Source organism: Boleophthalmus pectinirostris, unplaced genomic scaffold, assembly GCF_026225935.1.
Source record: "Boleophthalmus pectinirostris isolate CB_2022bp ecotype Guang Dong unplaced genomic scaffold, ASM2622593v1 HiC_scaffold_8, whole genome shotgun sequence".
Lineage (NCBI taxonomy): Eukaryota > Metazoa > Chordata > Actinopteri > Gobiiformes > Gobiidae > Boleophthalmus > Boleophthalmus pectinirostris.
The window spans coordinates 22,303,594-22,322,324 of NW_026571515.1; the positions used below are offsets into that span (position 1 = coordinate 22,303,594).

At 36.0% G+C, this 18,731-nt stretch overlaps 2 protein-coding genes across 3 annotated transcripts; both read left to right on the forward strand.

Annotated features, from left to right (window-relative positions):
• The first annotated feature begins 34 nt into the window (after positions 1-34).
• Positions 35-4,941, forward strand: LOC110158055 (deoxyribonuclease-1-like 1). Its single transcript, XM_055166047.1, has 9 exons — positions 35-631; positions 931-1,019; positions 1,606-1,692; positions 1,781-1,893; positions 2,307-2,419; positions 3,634-3,791; positions 4,101-4,197; positions 4,284-4,377; positions 4,552-4,941. The coding sequence occupies exons 1-9, from the start codon at positions 551-553 to the stop codon at positions 4,680-4,682; spliced, it is 963 nt and encodes a 320-aa protein (XP_055022022.1). The 5' UTR covers positions 35-550; the 3' UTR covers positions 4,683-4,941.
• Positions 4,942-6,111: 1,170 nt separating this feature from the next.
• Positions 6,112-14,668, forward strand: abtb1 (ankyrin repeat and BTB (POZ) domain containing 1). 2 transcript variants are annotated; one of them, XM_055166371.1, is made up of 12 exons: positions 6,112-6,376; positions 6,818-6,880; positions 6,945-7,000; positions 7,347-7,494; positions 8,107-8,266; positions 8,340-8,385; positions 9,850-9,966; positions 10,217-10,329; positions 10,777-10,875; positions 11,273-11,440; positions 13,376-13,576; positions 13,907-14,668. In XM_055166371.1, the coding sequence occupies exons 1-12, from the start codon at positions 6,321-6,323 to the stop codon at positions 14,132-14,134; spliced, it is 1,455 nt and encodes a 484-aa protein (XP_055022346.1). In that variant the 5' UTR covers positions 6,112-6,320; the 3' UTR covers positions 14,135-14,668. The 2 variants fall into 2 exon arrangements, with proteins under 2 accessions (XP_055022346.1, XP_020778057.1); XM_020922398.2 differs by having other exon boundaries at positions 13,928-14,668.
• Positions 14,669-18,731: the final 4,063 nt, after the last annotated feature.

An 18,731-nucleotide genomic window follows, 5' to 3' on the forward strand; every position in this document is an offset into this window, starting at 1 on the left:
ACTGACTGCACTGACTGCAGTTACTACTGTACTTTTTTGTTTTATAAAACTCTGAACTGGCTTAGTGACAGAGGGTAATAGGATAAGTTTTATGGTAACATTAAAATTGCCATAATAAGGTGATTGAAGCAGTGCTAGTAGGGGCAGAGAGTCAGAAAAGTAAAATTGCTAAACCTTGTCAATAATTTGAAGTAACATTTATTGTATTTGTAACTGTATTGTCATTATATGTGTTACATGTACAGCTTAAGTCTGTAGAGGTAGCTGCTGGGACAAAGCCAGAAACTGGTTTGTCGTCCAGTCACATTCCTGTCACATCCTCTTTCTTACTCTGCTGCAGATCTGACTGTTAACGCTAAAAACAACACACTCTGACACGGCACCACTGTATTTATTTTTTTTCCACTCATGGAGGCGTGGGCTTTTGTCATGTCAAGCTTCATAATGTGCTCCACTCACCTCTAATACATCATTGTTGTCACGTCAAGCCAACAGGTTAGAGACAGAGATTGAAAGACAAATTATATACTTTAAAAGCTAGACAGCAGGCATGAAGATCGCTTCATTCAATGTTCAGAGATTTGGGATATCTAAAGTTTCTAAACCAGATGTCCTCTCAACACTAGTAAAGGTAAGGAAAAGGATAAATGGAAATGTGAATTATGTTATGGTGTTGCTTGAATATCATATGTTGTCACTGTTGTCAGGTAAAAGCCAAGTAAGGTCACTTTTTTGTAAAGGAGTATAATACATTGTATATCTGATGTATAAGAACTTTATTCAAATTGGAGCAGAGTATCTTTTATATGTATGTAATTTTATTCCCAATTAACTGGTTGTCAATTAAAACGGTTTTAAATTGCTCGCAAATGTACAAATGTTTATGTTTTATTGAGTTGATGATTCACTGATTAATGTATTATTTTGTAGATAGTGTCTCGATATGACATTATACTGATTCTGGAGGTGGTGGATGTGAGTGGTGCCTCTGTCAAACTGTTTTTGGAAGAATTGAACAGGTAGGACAGTCTGTATATTTATGTTGAAAGTTGCTGGTTTTAAACTTTGATTAAAAAAGCTATGCCTGCATTCATTGTTAAAGGTGCATTGTGTAACATTTGTAGTGCAGGGTCCACAATCTGCTCGTCTCCATGGATATATTATTGTTTTGTGTAGAACTTTTACACCTATCCATCATAAGAGAGAGAGCAATAGGTTACAGCACTACACTACATTACCATTCAGATCTGTGGAGAGTCTCCCCAGTGTGTTTAATGTTATACTACGAACATTCCAGGCAGAGCAATGACAACTGACAACCATGGAGACAAGTAGGTAGCTGACCCTCCACCAGAAAAGCTGCGCAGTGCACCTTTAAGATGTGTATTTACACACTTTTCACTCTTATTCTTATTACCACAATTACTACTACTTCTTCTAGTACTACTGGTTTTAAACCAACTTTAATTAAAAAAAAGTTATGCCTGTATTCATTGTAAAGATGTACATTTACATAGTTTCCACTTCCATTGTTATTAACTACAGTTAGTGCTACTACTTCTAGTACTACTGCAAACTCTACTCCATTATTATCTGCTGTTTCAGAGTCTGTACAACCCACCACTATACACTCCAACTGAGTGCCCGTCTTGGGAGGACACGCTACAAAGAGCAGTTCCTCTTTCTATACAGGTTAAGACATGCTTTTTCTACTAATTTCAAATATGAAACTTGTTCTGACCCCATTGTACATTTGTGTATTTTCTCTTTTCGTTTAAAGGGATGACGTAGTGACTTTGATTGACAGTTACCAGTATGAGGACAATCAAGCCAACGATGTGGATGCTTTTGCCCGAGAGCCGTACATCCTTCACTTCAAACCCCACAATACTGGTCTGTTTAAACTCATTTTACACTGGCTGCAAGTGAAAAGCCTTGTTGAGAATTTTGTCAGGTAGTTATAGGTATAGCAGTACATAAGTTATCATTTTGTGGAGTAATTTTACTTTGAAATGAAGATGAAAACGTGTTAAACCAGTGTGTCCTTGCGAAAGAACATATCCAATTGTCCTTACACTTACGCCATAAAGTGACCTAAGTAGTGGGGCGGAGTACTCAAGGGTGGAGATAGGACATACATGTTTCATAATTCTTTCCCATGCTTCCTTGGTATGTGTGACTCATGTCTACTGTACTGTTTTAAAACATTTGAGCCTAATATAGCTTGTCACCTTGCATTGTAGAGTTTGTTTTCACATACGTTGCTTTTGACGTGATCAGACTTGTTCCTTTCTGTTCATATGCAGTACTGAAGGACATAGTGCTGATACCAGTGCATACTACTCCATGGGACTCTGAGAAAGAGCTTGATGAACTGTATGATGTCTTCCTGGTGGTCAGAGACAAGTGGAAAACTGATGTAGGTGACTTCATTCATACAAAAGTACATTTACTGAAGAAATACTAAGTACACATTAGTTGGTGGCAGTAAGAGTAAAAATAATAGTAGGGTGAGTAGAAGCAAATATGTTTTTGGTGATACATAATCAAATTCAGCAATCAAGTGATATTTTTCTTTCTAGGCCAATACAGACTTTTAAAATCCGGGGCCACTGATGGACAACAACCTGTACCCATTTTGGGACTGATGTAGAGTCAGATTTAATCATGTATCCCAACTAAATAACATAACAATAATATAATAAGGAAGATATTGGCTATAACAATGATTCTGGTCATCCACTACATCCATGCAAACTCCTAACACAGCATTGTACGGCAATTAGTCTTCTGATGGACTGAGACTATTGCTGCTCAAACAAAGCTTCATGTATTTTACAGTATGTACACTACCGGTAAAAAGTTTTAGAACACCTACATTTTTCCAGTTATTTATTGCAATTCAAGTCATGCAAGTCCAATGAACAGCTTGAAGTGGTTCAAAGGTAAGTACTGAACACCCAGAGGTTAAAAAAAGAAAAAAAAAAGATAAAAGATAACAAACACAAGTCCAATCTTTGCCAAAACTACCTCAGGAAAAAAGAACAAGATGGTAAGCTTGAAAACATGGAGTGACCAGCGCAGTCTCCAGACTTAAACCACATTAAGCTGGTTTGAGGTGAACTGGACAGAAGGGTGAAAGCCAAGCAACCTACAAGTGACACACGTTTATGGGAACTTCTGCAACAGACTTGGGAAGAACAAGAACAAGAATATTTGATTTCTATTGTAAAAAGAACGTCACAGTGTGTTCAGCTGTTATATCTGCCAAAGTTGGACACTTTCATGAATCAAAAGTTTAGAATATGTTTTGGTCAACAGTAAACAGTAAAAACTGGAAAAAGTGAGGTGTTAAAACGTTTGACCGGTAGTGTAGGTCAAAAGGTTATAATCAAAAATTGCAAATATCAGATATATAAATCTATCTCTTATCATATTTTGAAGTTACATTGCTATAGATAAAGCCACAAGAGGTCAGTGTCTTTTAGGAAGTCACAAACCCTCCAAAAATGTCCAGTAGGAGGCAGATAGTTTAGATTAGAATAACAAGAAGAGCAGAAGTAAAAGGATTTGTTTAAAAATCAGTGATCTAGTAATTACATTTATTTTTTATTTTAATTTAATATTTTCCAGAACATAATGATCCTGGGGGATTTCAATGCAGATGGAGCTTACCTCTCAAAGAAAAAGATGAGAGACATTCGGATTCGCAGTGACAGAAAGTTTCACTGGCTGATCGGAGATGAAGTAGACACCACTGCTAATGTTTCCAATAACCACACCTATGACCGGTAATGGAACCTTCTTATTTTTTACCTAGAGAGAGGTGTATTGGCAAAATATATAATTTCATTTCTAAATTTAAGCCATTTATTCTTATGTTTCAAATAGCCAATTCTTTAAAATAAAAACTGAGTAAATGTTTAATCTCTGTGTAGATATATAGACTTGATCAACATAGACTTCTTGGTTTCTTCCATCAGATCAATTAATAGTTTTTAGCATGAGCAAGAGTGAATACTTATATTGAAATTTGCTGTAGGAAATATGAAAATAAAGTCCACTACAAAACAAATAAGATAGTGCTTGTGTTTTAATAGGATTGTGGTTTATGGTGATGACATGTTGGAGGCTATAGTCCCAAATTCAGCCAAGCCTTTTAACTTCCACAAAGAGTTTAGGATGACTGAAGAAATGGTAAGAATCTTTTTTATTTTAATATTGTACACACACACACACACACACAGTATAATTTTTGAATGAATATATTTTGGCTGTTGCAGGCGTTAGACGTCAGTGATCATTATCCTGTTGAGGTTGAATTACGAAGCTTGACTTGGTCTCAAGAAACTCAACAAAAACCCATTTCAGCCACAGGTAAAGACAGAAGTTAGTTGGGTATTGGAAAGTAGCTGAGTACATGTACCAAAAATACGTATTCTGGTATATTTACACAGTAAATCTCCTATAGTTACCAGTATTAAGGCTCCTTTTAGTATGACTTGAAAAATCCTTTAGTGAATCTAATTAAAAATGTATTTGTCTCTTTAGAAGCGTTACAGATGGAAGTGTTACAGATACAAAAGGAAAACCTGTTACTGGAGAGAGAGAAACTCCAGCTCCAGATAAGTTTACTCAAACAGCGACTTGCCAAAACACACCTCAGGAATCATGAAGATTGAATTATAAAGACAATGTTATAGTCTACATAACATTTCATTTTTTTTAACCTTTTATTTGATCTTTTTTGGTTGTAGTGTTCTTAGCATTTTTACATTTTATACTGCAATAAACTACAGATTTCCTGTTTTCCTGTTCAATTATTGTCCCAATAAATTTAAGTCAATTAACTGAGCTCTGTGCACAAAAGCACCCTGCAACCTCACTGTTAGTGTCACTACTTCCTGCCCAATTGTCTATGGGAGCTGCGGGTGGATGTCACAACAAGCTAAAAAGTACCCAAATAAAATGAATACTCCAGCGGAGGATACTTCTGCATAAGATGCCTTCTGGGCGCTTTCCTCGGGAGGTGTCCCGGGCATGTCCCACCAGAAGGAGGCTCTGGGGAAGACCCATGACACGCTGGAGGCACAATATATATATATATATATATATATATATATATATATATATATATATATATATATATATATATATATATATATATATATATACATATAATTCATTTGAATTTAATTTTAATAGTTTATTTTAATGAAAGTGACTTCAAGAGACAGTGAACTAGCTAGTGTAATGCTTTGCACAGAGCCTGACTGTATGATAGATCCTTAATGATAACTGAGTCCAAGTGATAGTATCTTCAGTAAAATGAAAGTCCAGCTAAAATATTTATTGAGTTGATTCTAATAGGTTATTATTTGGTGGGAGTTGGGAGGAGATGAGTGGGGCAGTGAGCCAGTGGGGTAATGAAGCAGTGTCAAGGAAGCAGTGACGCAGTGGTTTGATCTGGAAAAAACAATGGGGGGAAATCATTAGGATAAATGACAGTAAACTATATCAAATTAGGATTAAACAAATGTGAAATATATTGATTGTTATGATGGATAGATTTTTAAGGAATTGCACATACCCGGTGCTCTTACTGTTTTGGGTACTATCACAACTGAGAAGCTGCACTGTAGCACTGATGGCTGCAGGTGCTGGGGTAGTAAAACATTTTAGCTTTAAACTGATTGGATTTTAGTATTGAAACTGGCAACCCAAATGAGAGACTCATGTGATGCTCCCTTTGCTTCCCGATTGGATAATCGTCTTGAGAACAAAAAGATCAAATTATAACATAAACAAAAATAGAACGTCATGTGCAGTATTTTTGTAATTAAGTAAAAGTTATTTGATTTGTTTTTGGTTCCTTGAAATGTAAATCAAAATATTTAAAGAACATGATAATGTAGAAACTTAAGTGTTTTTTTGTTTTTGTTTTTGTTTTGTTTTGTTTTTTAATCAATAACTACAAATGTTAGACGACACTAAAAACCGCTGATTTTATAAGAACAGTTCTGGAGGTTCAGGACCCTAGAAATTAGGACAGCTTTGTCATCCTACCATCCTCACTGTCCCTGAAGGCACCACCAGTCACGTGATCTCATCCAGCCCCTTTTCGACCAAAACATCCGACTGTTCCTCTCCGACCGTCAACAACAACTCTTCAGCCTTCCAAGAACAACAAGAAGGTGTAGCAGATCGTCTTTTCCACTGCTTTTACAGAACACCCGGTTTACAACGGGTACCCACGGTCACCTGTCCAGCCCACGGGCCGTATCCATGCCGTACAGACCACAGCAGGCTCCGAGGACGCAATGGATGTGCACGACCTGTTTGCGAGCTGCAAAAAGGGCGACATTTGCAGAGTCAGGTAACCAGTCGCTTGCTGTCGTAGCGCAAATAGTGCAACGTTACATTTAGTGCACAAAATTACATTGCTGATATTGTTAAATTGTAATAGGGAGCAGGTTTATGAGCAATATCCGACTCCGAGCTTACTCACAATTAAAATAGCTTTCTTGGTGACACTTAAGGCTACTTGCCAAAGAGGGACCTTGCAGCTTGGATGACTCTTCTAAATAGGTTACTCTAGTCTAGACATGCACTTAAACACCCATCTAAAAATTCTGCGTCATTGTCGAGCCCTTTTTTTTAAATTGCTGAGTAAACTGTACAGTGTAATATAACGTGAGAGGCTGTAATTATGTGTTGGTTTCTGTGCTGCTGAAATAATAATCCTGCCTTTGTTTATTCATTGTTGCTTGCTTCACTAATATTGTACCCGCACTTACATTATTTTCATGTTATTTAGATATTTGGTCGAACACAGAGACGTGGATCTTAATGTAAGAGATAACTGGGACAGCACCCCACTGTAAGTACACATTTGTAAACATACTTATTGTTATTACATATTAATTAAACTTTTGCCTTTACAGATATTATGCTTGTCTCTGTGGCCATGAAGAGCTAGTCCAGTACTTGCTGGCTAGTGGTAAGGTCATATTAAAATGCAATATATCCAAATAATTAAAATCTAATATAACAATGACGTAATATAATGTAATATAATTTTACTGTCTATTTCAAACCACATGCTTTTGACAGAGGATTGACTGCAGACCATTAAAAAACTAATAACTGCAATCCACAAAATAATAAATGTTGTATAAGATTCTATTATTGCCAAACCCTAGCCTTAATATTGTTCAATTTTACTGCATCAGGCTTTTACACAATAGTCGCACATAATAACAAATAGTTAGCGTACTGTACACAGCTCTATCTCATTATTTTTACAGCCTTTAGGTCTTTGTAATGCATTTTTTTCTGAACTTCAGGTGCTAAGTGTGAAGCCAACACTTTTGAAGGAGAGCGATGCCTATATGGGTCACTGAGTGATCAGATCCGACGTTTGTTAAAAGAATACAACTGCATCAACACATGCCCAATGCAGCAGCAGGATGCCTTTAACCACTTTCTCTACACGTAAGTCCATGTGTACTGCTTTGTGAACGCTATGGATGCTACAATACATATCTCAATATGTGGGTCATGATAACAGACTGTCTAGAAGTGGACTAAGGGAGTCAAGTCAAATGAAGCTCTCAAAGCTAGCAGTTATGGGGCAAATCTGGAGCTGAGTTCCATATTAGAAATAGGAATTTATTAACAGACAAACTAAAGAAATAACAACATCAAGATCATGTAGAGTGAGTAAATAAAAATGACAACACCCACAACAGAAGTTACAGAAAGAGGGGTGACAATTTTTCAATGTTAACTGAATTGGAGCCAGAGTCGAGGGAGCCAGAAGCGTGCCCATGCTTACTCCCTATTTGGAACCCACCGGCTAGTGCGTTAGCTATGTCCTTTTACAGTCTTAAGGTCATGATATCAAGATGATATTGTATTCTTGCATCACTAGTGAAAGCCTTTCACATATATTACACTGTGCCTGGACACTCAAAGATGTTCTAGTTTAGGCATAAATGCTCTTATTATTTTTCATTTTGGCCTTCTGTGATTAACAAATGAGCTATTACAAAGTACTTTATTTTATTTGATTGAACTATTTCTGTTGTTTCTGTTTTGTTTTAGTTTGCTGGAACAAGGACACTACAGTGATGTGAATTTTTTGGTTCATGGACAAACTTTTCCAGCCCACCGTTGTGTCCTCAGCACTCGGTCTGAGTATTTCTCTGAAATGTTTAACTCAAAATGGAAAGGAAAAACTCTCATAACATTAAAACACCCTTTGGTAAGAACATTCTCCTATCAAACAGGTTAAAACAAAACAAAAAAATTGATTAATTTTTTTTTTTTTTTTTTAGATTAATCCATCAGCTTTTGCTGCCATCTTGCAGTATATTTATACTGGTGGGTAATGATAATTAGGGGTGTCACATTATCGCGTTAATTGCGATTAATTAATTACAGTCATATTTAGCGCGTTATGTTTTTTAATCGCGTTAATCTCATTTTTAATCTCTAACTTTACTGTTTCTGTATGCGAGTTGCTTTATTATAAAATCTGTTTTTATGTGTTGTTGGGACAACAACACACACACAAAAAAACACATTTATATATTTTTTTATTTTGGTAATTCCACTCATTGCCGGAAACCCACACAAAACGCGCGCAGTAAGAGCGATGTAAACGTCATGTTAACGTCAGTCACAATGGACGAGGTCGAAGAGGCAGTAGAACAGAGTCAGCAGTGCACAGGTGAAAACGCATTCGTGTCTTGGAAATTATTCTCCCGACGTGAAATATAAAAGAAAATAACAAATATAAAATAGCCTACAACTTAAATGTCACTGGTGAAAACAACCTGCATAGGCTCATGATGTCTGCACTACTGGCCTATAGTGACCTGCCACATGAGGGGACACGCACACAAACACACACAAACACACACAAACACACACAAACACAAACACACAACTTCATCATCGTCATTAACCTGAGAACTCGCGGACCACGTTTCCTTCCGTAGACACTGCGCGGACACCGACGTGCTCCCGTGCGCCGTGTACGTTTTCTCGCGTACGCTGCATAAACCGCGCTTCCTCCTGTGCGCCTCTAAACCAGAACTAACACCAAGACTAAAACCGGGACTAACCCAGTCCAGGTCTAAACCAGGTCTAAACCAGGACTTAACCAGGACTTAACCAGGACTAAACCAGGACTAAACCAGGACTAAACCAGGACTAAACCAGAACTAACACCAGGACTAAAACCAGGACTAACCCATTCCAGGACTAAATTAGGACTAAAGTAGGACTAAAGCAAGTCTAAACCAGGACTAAAACAAGGACTAAAACCACTGATCTCATATATAAAGCATTTCTCTATCAATAATATTTTTAATATGGTTAAGGAAAGACTGGACTTTTTATTGTCTTTAAGTAGACAAAAGTTATTATGTTCAGATTTCCTCGTCTTTGCTACTTTACAGCAAATAGTTTCATATTCATGGAGACTTGGGCTCAACAGCCGATTTGAAGAGATTTGTTAAACAATAAATTACTTTATAAAGTCACTTTTTTTGTTCTATATCAGTCTTTTGATCTGCCACAATAATGTAATAATGAATTTAAATGAAAATACCTCAAATTGAAGGCTTTTCTCAGCAGTTTTTAGGTGAGATTAAAAAGAGATTACTTAGATTAATTAATTACAGATCATAATTAATTAATCTCTCAATTTTTTTTTATCGCATGACAGCACTAATGATAATATTAAGGACTAAAACAAGCAATAGGAGTTTGAAATAAATTGTAACAGTTTATAATTCTTTCAAAAGCAGAAAACCTAAATATTTACTTGCTATGTTACAGGACGTATGGATATTGATATAAGCTTCCTGGAGGACTGCACACGACTGGCCAAACAGTGTAAAATGTCAGTTCTGATTGAAGAGCTAGAGAATAAGTGCAAACAGGTTTATAATTTTGGTAAGTTAAGTTTGTTCTATAAACACTTAAATCATGTTTTTTATGGTATTGGCATTGCTATTTAGGCATAAAGCTTTGTACAAAACATTTTATTTCTATATTTTTTTCTCATTTACGTATAGTGTAATGTCATGTATAATTTGTTTATTTACTTATTTATTTATTGTCCAGTTTGTTTTTTGTTTTTTCATTGAGGCAAAGGAATTTTTATCCAGTGTAATCTCATAAATGCGTTGCTTTGTTTCTGTAGTGTCCAACAAACCCGGCATTTGTGTGAAGGTTTTGAGCCTGGAGCCACAAAACTGCAGACTGCAGGACGAGCTGGCCCAGTTAGCAGACTGTGCACTTCCAGCTGAGCTACAGGTAAAAAACACAGTCAAATGGACAAACAAGTAACACAATCTTAATCTGTACAGTTTCTCAACAAAGTTACTCATGGTCATTCTTAGACTTAGACAGACTTTATTGATCCACAAGGGAAATTATTTGGACACAGTAGTTCACACATCACAATGTTAATATAATATAATAACAGTAACAATAATATAAATGGTGATAATAAATTCACAATAAGTAGCAAAACTAGCAAGAGACTGGTGTCAAATAAGGCATAATCACTCTATATGTACAAGAAAAAAAACAAAATATAAAAATATAGTAAATATATTTCGACCATATACAAAATTTCATAAGGCCAAACGGTTATCATTACATAAAGGTGAGTTGTTGTACAGTTGTATGGAGCTTGATATGAATCCTGTATCTTTCACTGTTTTCCAGCCCTCTCTTTATTCTCATTATCATTTTCAGATTGGATTTGGAGAGCTTCCCTTCCAGAAAAGTACAAATCTTTCAACATATCCTGACATATGCTTTGCAGTTGATGGTTACAACTTTTTGTGTCATAAGGTACAGTGCATTCCTGTGCTTAAAGGTGCACTATGTAACTTTTTTGGTTGTAGGTCCCGCACCTGCTTGTTTCTATGGATGTATCATTGCTCTGCCTGGAATGTTCCACAGTATGACATTAAACAGCTTTACCTTACATTTATTCAATTAGAGGTGGTTTTATAGCTCAAAAATACCTAGAAAAAACAGGCATTCTGACTGTGAGCGGGGTTGCCTCTCCACAGATCTGACCTGAAGCTTGGTCTGGTTTGGTCTCCATGAAGATAGGAAGGTTTAATGCCATACTGTGGAACAATCCAGACAAAGCAATAACATCTCCATGGAGAAATGTTACACAATGCACCTTTAACAATGGTACCTGTGGATAACAGGTTTAACAAGTGTTATTTTTCACCAGGCGTTTTTCTGTGGACGCAGTGACTACTTCAGGGCCTTAATTAAAGACCACTTCTGTGAAGGCAGTCAGCTGCAGTCTCAGCCCGATACTCCAGTCATCACTCTCCACAATATATCTCACCAAATTTTCATCCACATCATGTTTTACATCTACAGCGATGACACAGAGGTGAGTTTACTCCGTAAAAAAGTCAAAATGTAGAGGGCTGGAAAGCAAACACATACGCAAGCACATTCCTCCCAGTGACAAGGCCTCCAGGCTCAAGTCACTGCCACATTTGGACAGGCAAATTGGTTCCAATTATGGGTTTAGCTAAGCATGTTTTTGTCACTGTCAGCAAAAAATTATATAAACACAAAATAAGAATATGTCAATTTTATTTCATTGGGGGTTGATTCTGTTGTATGGTTGTTTTGAGGCATTGTTCTGCACTGACATTTTATCTGAAAAATGCCCCTCAGCATTCCAGCTGGCAGAACTGTGGTCATCTTAACTTACAAAATGTGTTTGTTTGCTTTTCATTGTCATCATTACATTTTTTAGACTTTTATATTTGTTATTACGCTGTAGTAAGTGTTTTGAGCTCTAACAGGAGAAAATTTAATTTCTCACCACTGACATTCATATACCTTTGTCACTCACTAATAAAAAATATATCTAAATAAATAATAATAATAATAATAATAATAAATAAAGTAATCTGTGCAACCTCTATTGATACATTGCGGCTCTTTGTCTGTGCATTGTGTCACAACTTTAACTGCTGCTATTTGGCAAAAAGTAGTAAATCTGACTCAAATACAGAAAATTATAACATCATTCAGATGGCGTGCTTGTGATTCTGAGTTTCCCCACAACAGAAGCGACTGTATTTAAAAATTTTGGATAGAGAGGGATCCGACAACCTGCTGGTCATTCACAGAAAAGAACAGAAAGAAAGAACAGAAAGAAAAGAACAGAAAAGAAAAGAACAGAAGAAAATAGATATGACCTGCAAGCAGCTGATTTTATAGATACTTACAAGTCAGACAAAACTTTACATAAAATTGCAAAATATCACATTTGACTTGACCTGAAGAAGCATTTTTTTTTTAATATTGAAATTGACATTCGGGCTATTTACCCCCCAAAAATTATCTAAAATATACAATGCTCTTTTTATTACTGACAAGAATGAAATGCTATATGTGAAACAGAAATGGGAAAGGAAGGCTGCAATAGAAATGACTGAGGATGAATGGGAAGGGATCTGGTCATTTCAGTGGTTTCCAACAATTTCCCTGTCCTGGAGGGAGCACTGCTGGAAGAATGTTATTAGATATTTTAAAACTCCGACTCAGGGAACCAACAGGTTGGCATGCTGAAAGCAGTGTGGTTCTGAGGAGGAGAATCATTACCACATATTCTGGGCTTGCTCCAAATTAAAAATTTATTGAAGTGAGATCCACACAAGATTAAATTTAGTTTTTGGAGTGAATATACCATTTAATTTTGAAACTCTGTATTTAGGTAGGGTTCCTTTTTTGGAACAGAGAAGTGATAAGAAGCTGTAACAAGCCCTCTTGGTGGCAAGCAAAAAGAATATCACCAAAAAAGGCAAATTCTTGTCCCGCCTTCACTGGATGGCTGGCTTGACATAATATCTGATATATTTAAGACAGAAAAGCTAATTTAAACAATAAACATTCAAAGATACATTTTATTGTATTTGTAATAAATGGATTAACTATATCACCCCAATCAGAAAAGATTTCTTGTAACTTCTCCATTTCTGGTGAAGATTTGTCATATTTTATTTTACACTATCTTAGGCAATATTTTTGTTAGCATTTTTGTTTCTGTAAGCTCCCCTCTTCTTGTAAATAGTTTACTTTTTCTTTACCTTCTTTTTTTGCTATATGTCAAAATTGGAAAGATCACATTTGAACTGGAAATCTGTAAGATGTAAATATTTGCTCTTTCCAAATAAAAACAAAATGGAGAAAAAGAAATGCATGTAGAACTCTCCTTACAGGATGTCACTGCAAAGTATCAATAGGCTTTGTTAAGTCAGAAGTCTCTTTACAAATGAAGCTCATGTTTCTTTTTGCTTGTCTGCTACAGCTCATGATGGACAATGTGTTTGACGTGCTGTGTGTGGCTGACATGTATCTGCTGCCGGGCCTGAAGCGTCTCTGTGGAAAGACTCTGGGCCAGGCTCTGAGCAGGGACAATGTCATCTGTTTGTGGAAAACCGCTCGGCTGTTTCACCTCTCGCGACTTGAAGATCAGTGCACCGAGTACATGGCCAAGATCATCGAGCAGGTAAGGATTAGAGACCTGGGTTTAAAGTAGCCCTGGCATTCATTAACCTTTCAAAAAAACAATTTATTCTCACTGGAAGTACATTTAGCATCAATACAATTATATAGATTCTGACTTCATTCAGCTGTATGTGGTTTAATAGTTTGTTTTTATTTGACTATAATGATTTTAAACTTCTGCTTAATGTTATTAATGTTGTGTTACCAGCAACAGAAGGAATAATTTCATAACTAAAGCAAAATATGTTAATGGAAATGAACAGTGATCCTATGTTGGGTCTGGTTTAGTGTGCAAATGATTATATTTTAACTTTACCACTGCCCCCGGTAGTATTTCATATATCTTTTCCAGCTGGTAGTCGATGCTGAGTTTGCTGAGCTCATCACAGAGGATGCAGCGAGTGTAAAAGGACGACACGAGACTGATTCTGTTCCTCTAGTGGACGACATCCGCTATCACATCTCTAGTAATGTGCAGACGTACAGTGCAATTGAGGAGGCCAGTCAGAAGCACGCAGCCCTAGAGCAGCTTTTGTGCGACCTTAACATTGAATGTTAAATACTTGAAACAAGGTAAACAATGTAAAAAAAAATAATATAATCGTTTATATTATATTTCAAAGTTGTTTTTTTTGTAGATTTTGCCTGCAAATTGTGATAAAAGATTGTGTGACTTTATTCATTTGCAGACCTCAGATATACTTTCTCATGAATTTATAAACATACAGTAAATATTTGAATCTTTTGTCAAATTATACTAAATTTTTTTTTTTTTTTCATTTTACCTTTATCAAAAAACTTCAAATCAATGTGAAAGGCTTTTTAAATTTGCAATATGACCAGGATACAAAGTCACCACAATATAACATACAATACATGTACATTTATATGATGAAATAGGCCTAAGAGTATGTTCAGAAAATAGCTTTTATTTTATTATGAGCCAATGAGGGGTGTGTGTCTATACAATATTTCAATGTCAGTGTTAACAGCATGACACCTGTTACCAAAATGTCTTCCATTTTATTTTGTCTTGTCAAATGGATAATAAACTATCTATTGTAAGAAATAAAGCATGCTGTATTTATGAGAATGAATTTTTCTTTGCATCATATTCAACCATTCATACATTGTTTTTCTCTTGTTCTTTATATTCATTTAGACATCAAGGCAGCTTTTGTCCTCGAGCTGTCAAACCAATACCTCCTACCAATTTACCACACTGATAACTGTAGTTAACTTGTTGCTTGATGGGGAGTCATTTACTTTTTTAACATGGCAATACAAAAAAAATAATCTTTTCTATATATGGTGAGGATTGCTTTGATTAGGAATTAGTAGCTTTGCCAATAGGAGGGCACACCACAGCTACTCATAGATGTGTAGAAGTAAAGTCAGTGGTCAGATTAGGGTTAGATCAAAAGTTAAAACTGGAGCTACCACACAGAAGATAGCCAAAAAAGAGAACTAAGGCAGAAAAGGGTTTAGTCCCCTTCATGGGAAGAAAAAAAAACATCACCCTAATTTATAAGATATATAATGTCTCCATATAGCTCTGTAATGTGATAGTCAAATTCTGTATATAGAAAGTAAATACCAAAAGCTATAGTAGAGCATGGAGTAAAAAGTAGTAAGATAATTACCCTACCTTGTTTGGGCTGTTGTTATAATGTATGCGTTGTCCAGTTTCTGTTTCTCGCCTATCGTCCTGAGGGTGGCGCCATTTCCCAATTTTTTTTTTAAATATCGCACTGCGTTGTCTTGGAAGAGAGTGAGCCCATGGGAAGTGGCCCTAAACGGGTTTGGATTTGACTATTGACCTTTTGTCTATGTCCCTTAGCACCATCTGCTCTTGTCTTAGCTGTCTGAACTACAGATCATTATTATACATTTTAACAGACTGTATCATTTAAAATACACAGACTACAGATGTATAATGCCTGCAAATACATTTTTAATAGTGTGCCATTGTATTTTAATTCTGCTCTTGCCCCTCTTACTCAAACTGTGGTAGTAGCAGCGTGTGTGCTCTCCTCTTTGTTGAACTTGAATCACTCAAGTCCGTCCCTAATTATTAATAATGGTATTGATTATTTGATTAACAAGGTTCTGTATCTTTATGGTTGCAGTTTATGTTAATTCTGAAGAACATATATTTATGCTGCTGGGGTAGTAGGTACACTCAATATTATGTTTGATTAAAAAAAAAAAAAAAAATCGGTTTCTTTTATTTAAAGTCCAATGATCCAGAGTAAATGTTAAAGTTACAACTGAGGAATCGACTGAGCCTTAAGTTTATATCTTATATCAGCCTAGTCTTCCAGTAATTAGATCTTTAATAAATGCTTTAAAACTACAGCTTTAATTGATGGTGGTAAAATTTTATTTTTTCTTCCTACCATTTGGAATAACATTATTGGAAACCATTAACTACCCAGACTGAGGTGTTGAAATGTTAATGAAAACCAAACAAAAGGCAGCATCACAAGGAAATACTAAAATTCATTTGAGACAGGAAATTGCAAAAAGTAAAGTAAAAGTAGATCCTTTTTAGCATATTTGAAACTAATACAATAAAATACAGCTCTTTTTATTGTTTTAAGTGACCAAATAATTCACAGTCTTTTTCAACACAAAAGGTGTTTATGAACAATATATACTATGGCTGTCCTTTTCATTGAACTTAATTATGACTCACAGAAAAAAATTAAATATAAAGCTTTAAGAAAATCCATTGAATAACACATTAAGGTCTGCATAGGTTCACCTAAAATATTTCTCTCTCCTCATTTCAGGACAGAATAACATAATAAATAAAGGGCCAAACTACAGTGCCATGGTCTTTATAATTTTATTTTATTCTATCTCTTGTATTTCTGTACGTTGTTATCAGTTTAGGATTATCACTGGTGAAGGAGAGAGTGGTTAAGTCTGTATTTAGTGACAGTCTGACCTAGAGGGGAATTAGCTCCCAGGACATATTCCTCTAACATGTCTCGTGTCTGTCAAATAAAACAATTTGAATAGTCCACAGTGACACTGGGAGATACTTAAAGGTCCTATTACACAAAATGGAATCTTGTGAGCTTTAAGACAGGTTATAATGTTGTTGTCAAAAACAAAAACATATTGTTTCATTCACATACTGTATGTCTGAGTAACCCCTTTTGATTAGTCTACATCTCCAAAGCTCAAAATTCTCTGTTCCACCTTGTGATGTCACGTATCGGTAGTTTTCAAGGTAACAGATACTTTTTGCAATAGAGATTGGCAATTCCAGGGTTGAAACTATCCAAATTATTCTAGTAAAGGTGAAGTTTACAAAAGCAGTAGAGCACTTCCTACAAAACACAACTCCAGGTATATTTTTGATGAGGAAAAAACATTAAATGAAAGAAAAAATGTATATGGCAGTACTTGATCTCACAATTTAGGTTTCATACTGCACATAACTAGTGAGAGAAATCTAAAGCACTGCTCTTGTGATGCGTCCAAGTGTGATTTTTCTTTCCCTGAACAACAAACAGTGAAACAAAAATAAAGCTGTTTAAATTCTATGTTGCCTTCTTACACTGTAATTTAAATACAACCCTGCGTGAAAGTATTCAGAATACAGTACTCTGATTGGCCCATGTATTAGAAAACGTTACAAAATAAATTTTTCATCACTGGCAATAACAATCATATTTGAACAGTTCTTTTACACTCTTGATACTCGATGCATTCACTTCTGTATTTTAGTACCAAACAAAGTTGATGTTTGCGTTTGCATGTCGGGCCTTGAGTCAGTCTGCAGTGACTCACGTCCCCTCAGTGTCCACCTCTTATGTAAGAAATGACACAGTAAACACACAAACTAAAACGAACTCGCCAAGCAGATCTCTTTATCGGATTGGAGCCTGTGCTGAATGAATGGGCTCTTTCCCCTATATTCTCATCCCCACAACATGCAAAGAACCAGCCACACGCATTCACAGGTCTTACAGTCGCAAGCCTTATAAAACAATCAAATCCAATCAGTGAAAAGCACGTTGGAAGTACTAGTAGTTCTAAATTTTTTACTGTTTTTATCGAAATTTACTTGGTAATGCTGGAGAATTCATGTATCAGCAATAAGTATAGGGCTAGGCTGTAATAAAGCAGCCTATCAATTTATAGTATTAGTAGTAACAATATGCCAAGTTGAATAGTATAATTTTTTCCCCCAATACGTTTAGTTGAGAATTTCTAGTTTTTTCCCTCTTCAGGTATCTAAAATAAGAACTGTACATTTCCAATGGACGCTACATGGATGACATTGCTGTTGTAAGTGTGTGACGGTCAGATGCCTGCACTTAACATAGCCTGGGTAATATGGGATTAAGCTGTGCACGGTCTCCTTGAAGAATTAGCCGATGTTACACAGACAGGCAAGCAGGGAGGCAGCCATGGTGTTATAATACAGTAATCTCTTTCTGCTGATAAGGGACAGTAAACACAAGGAGACAGGAGAAACAGACCGTTATGAAATGGCAATATCTCCATGTGTTATCGTAGTCTGTTTGTGTAGTCATGACTGGACAAGGCGAGGCATTAGCTTTAACATGGAATAATGGGGAAAATACAATGGATGTTTAAAGGGACCGTATATGTTATGTTTCCTCTTTGCAAACGTGTCTGGAGTTTTTTTTTTCATTCACACATGCTTAAAGAGACAGTCCAGAATTTTGGACATAGGACCTCATTTCCTAGTGAGCCAGAGTGTTGGAGATGTGAGGAAACACTTTTTAAATATTCCATGCAGTCCTTGTATTTGCAGAGGTCGCTTGCGCTAGGCTAGTGCATGTCAATGGCCATAGTTAGCCTGCCACAAAAAACAAAACACCAAAGCGAAACTATTATCACACCAGACTGTCGATGTGAATGTCTGTGTTGAAATAATCATTTTAGAAGTAAAATTAACCTTGCATTTGAAGGATTTATGTCTGAGCAGCAGCAGTGAACTGTACTTCCTGTTAGAAAGCTTGGCAGCGGCATATTGATTATTTCAAACCTGGAATTAACAATCTCGACTGAACTAAAGGTAGTTTTTTTTTTTTCTCATTTCCTTTAGGGTTTCTGTCTCTGAGGTAAGCAGAGGAAACTCCCTTATGTGCAGTTATTTGTGCAATAATATA

Bases quoted from the DNA above. Each gene is read 5' to 3' on its own strand.
- LOC110158055 (XM_055166047.1), top strand. From the start codon at position 551: ATGAAGATCGCTTCATTCAATGTTCAGAGATTTGGGATATCTAAAGTT. The intron at 1,894-2,306 runs GTCTGTTTAAAC...GTTCATATGCAG, and splicing joins CTTCAAACCCCACAATACTG to TACTGAAGGACATAGTGCTG. The intron at 4,378-4,551 runs GTAAAGACAGAA...TTGTCTCTTTAG, and splicing joins AAAACCCATTTCAGCCACAG to AAGCGTTACAGATGGAAGTG.
- abtb1 (XM_055166371.1), top strand. From the start codon at position 6,321: ATGGATGTGCACGACCTGTTTGCGAGCTGCAAAAAGGGCGACATTTGC. The intron at 8,267-8,339 runs GTAAGAACATTC...TTTTTTTTTTAG, and splicing joins TAACATTAAAACACCCTTTG to ATTAATCCATCAGCTTTTGC. The intron at 10,330-10,776 runs GTAAAAAACACA...TATCATTTTCAG, and splicing joins CACTTCCAGCTGAGCTACAG to ATTGGATTTGGAGAGCTTCC.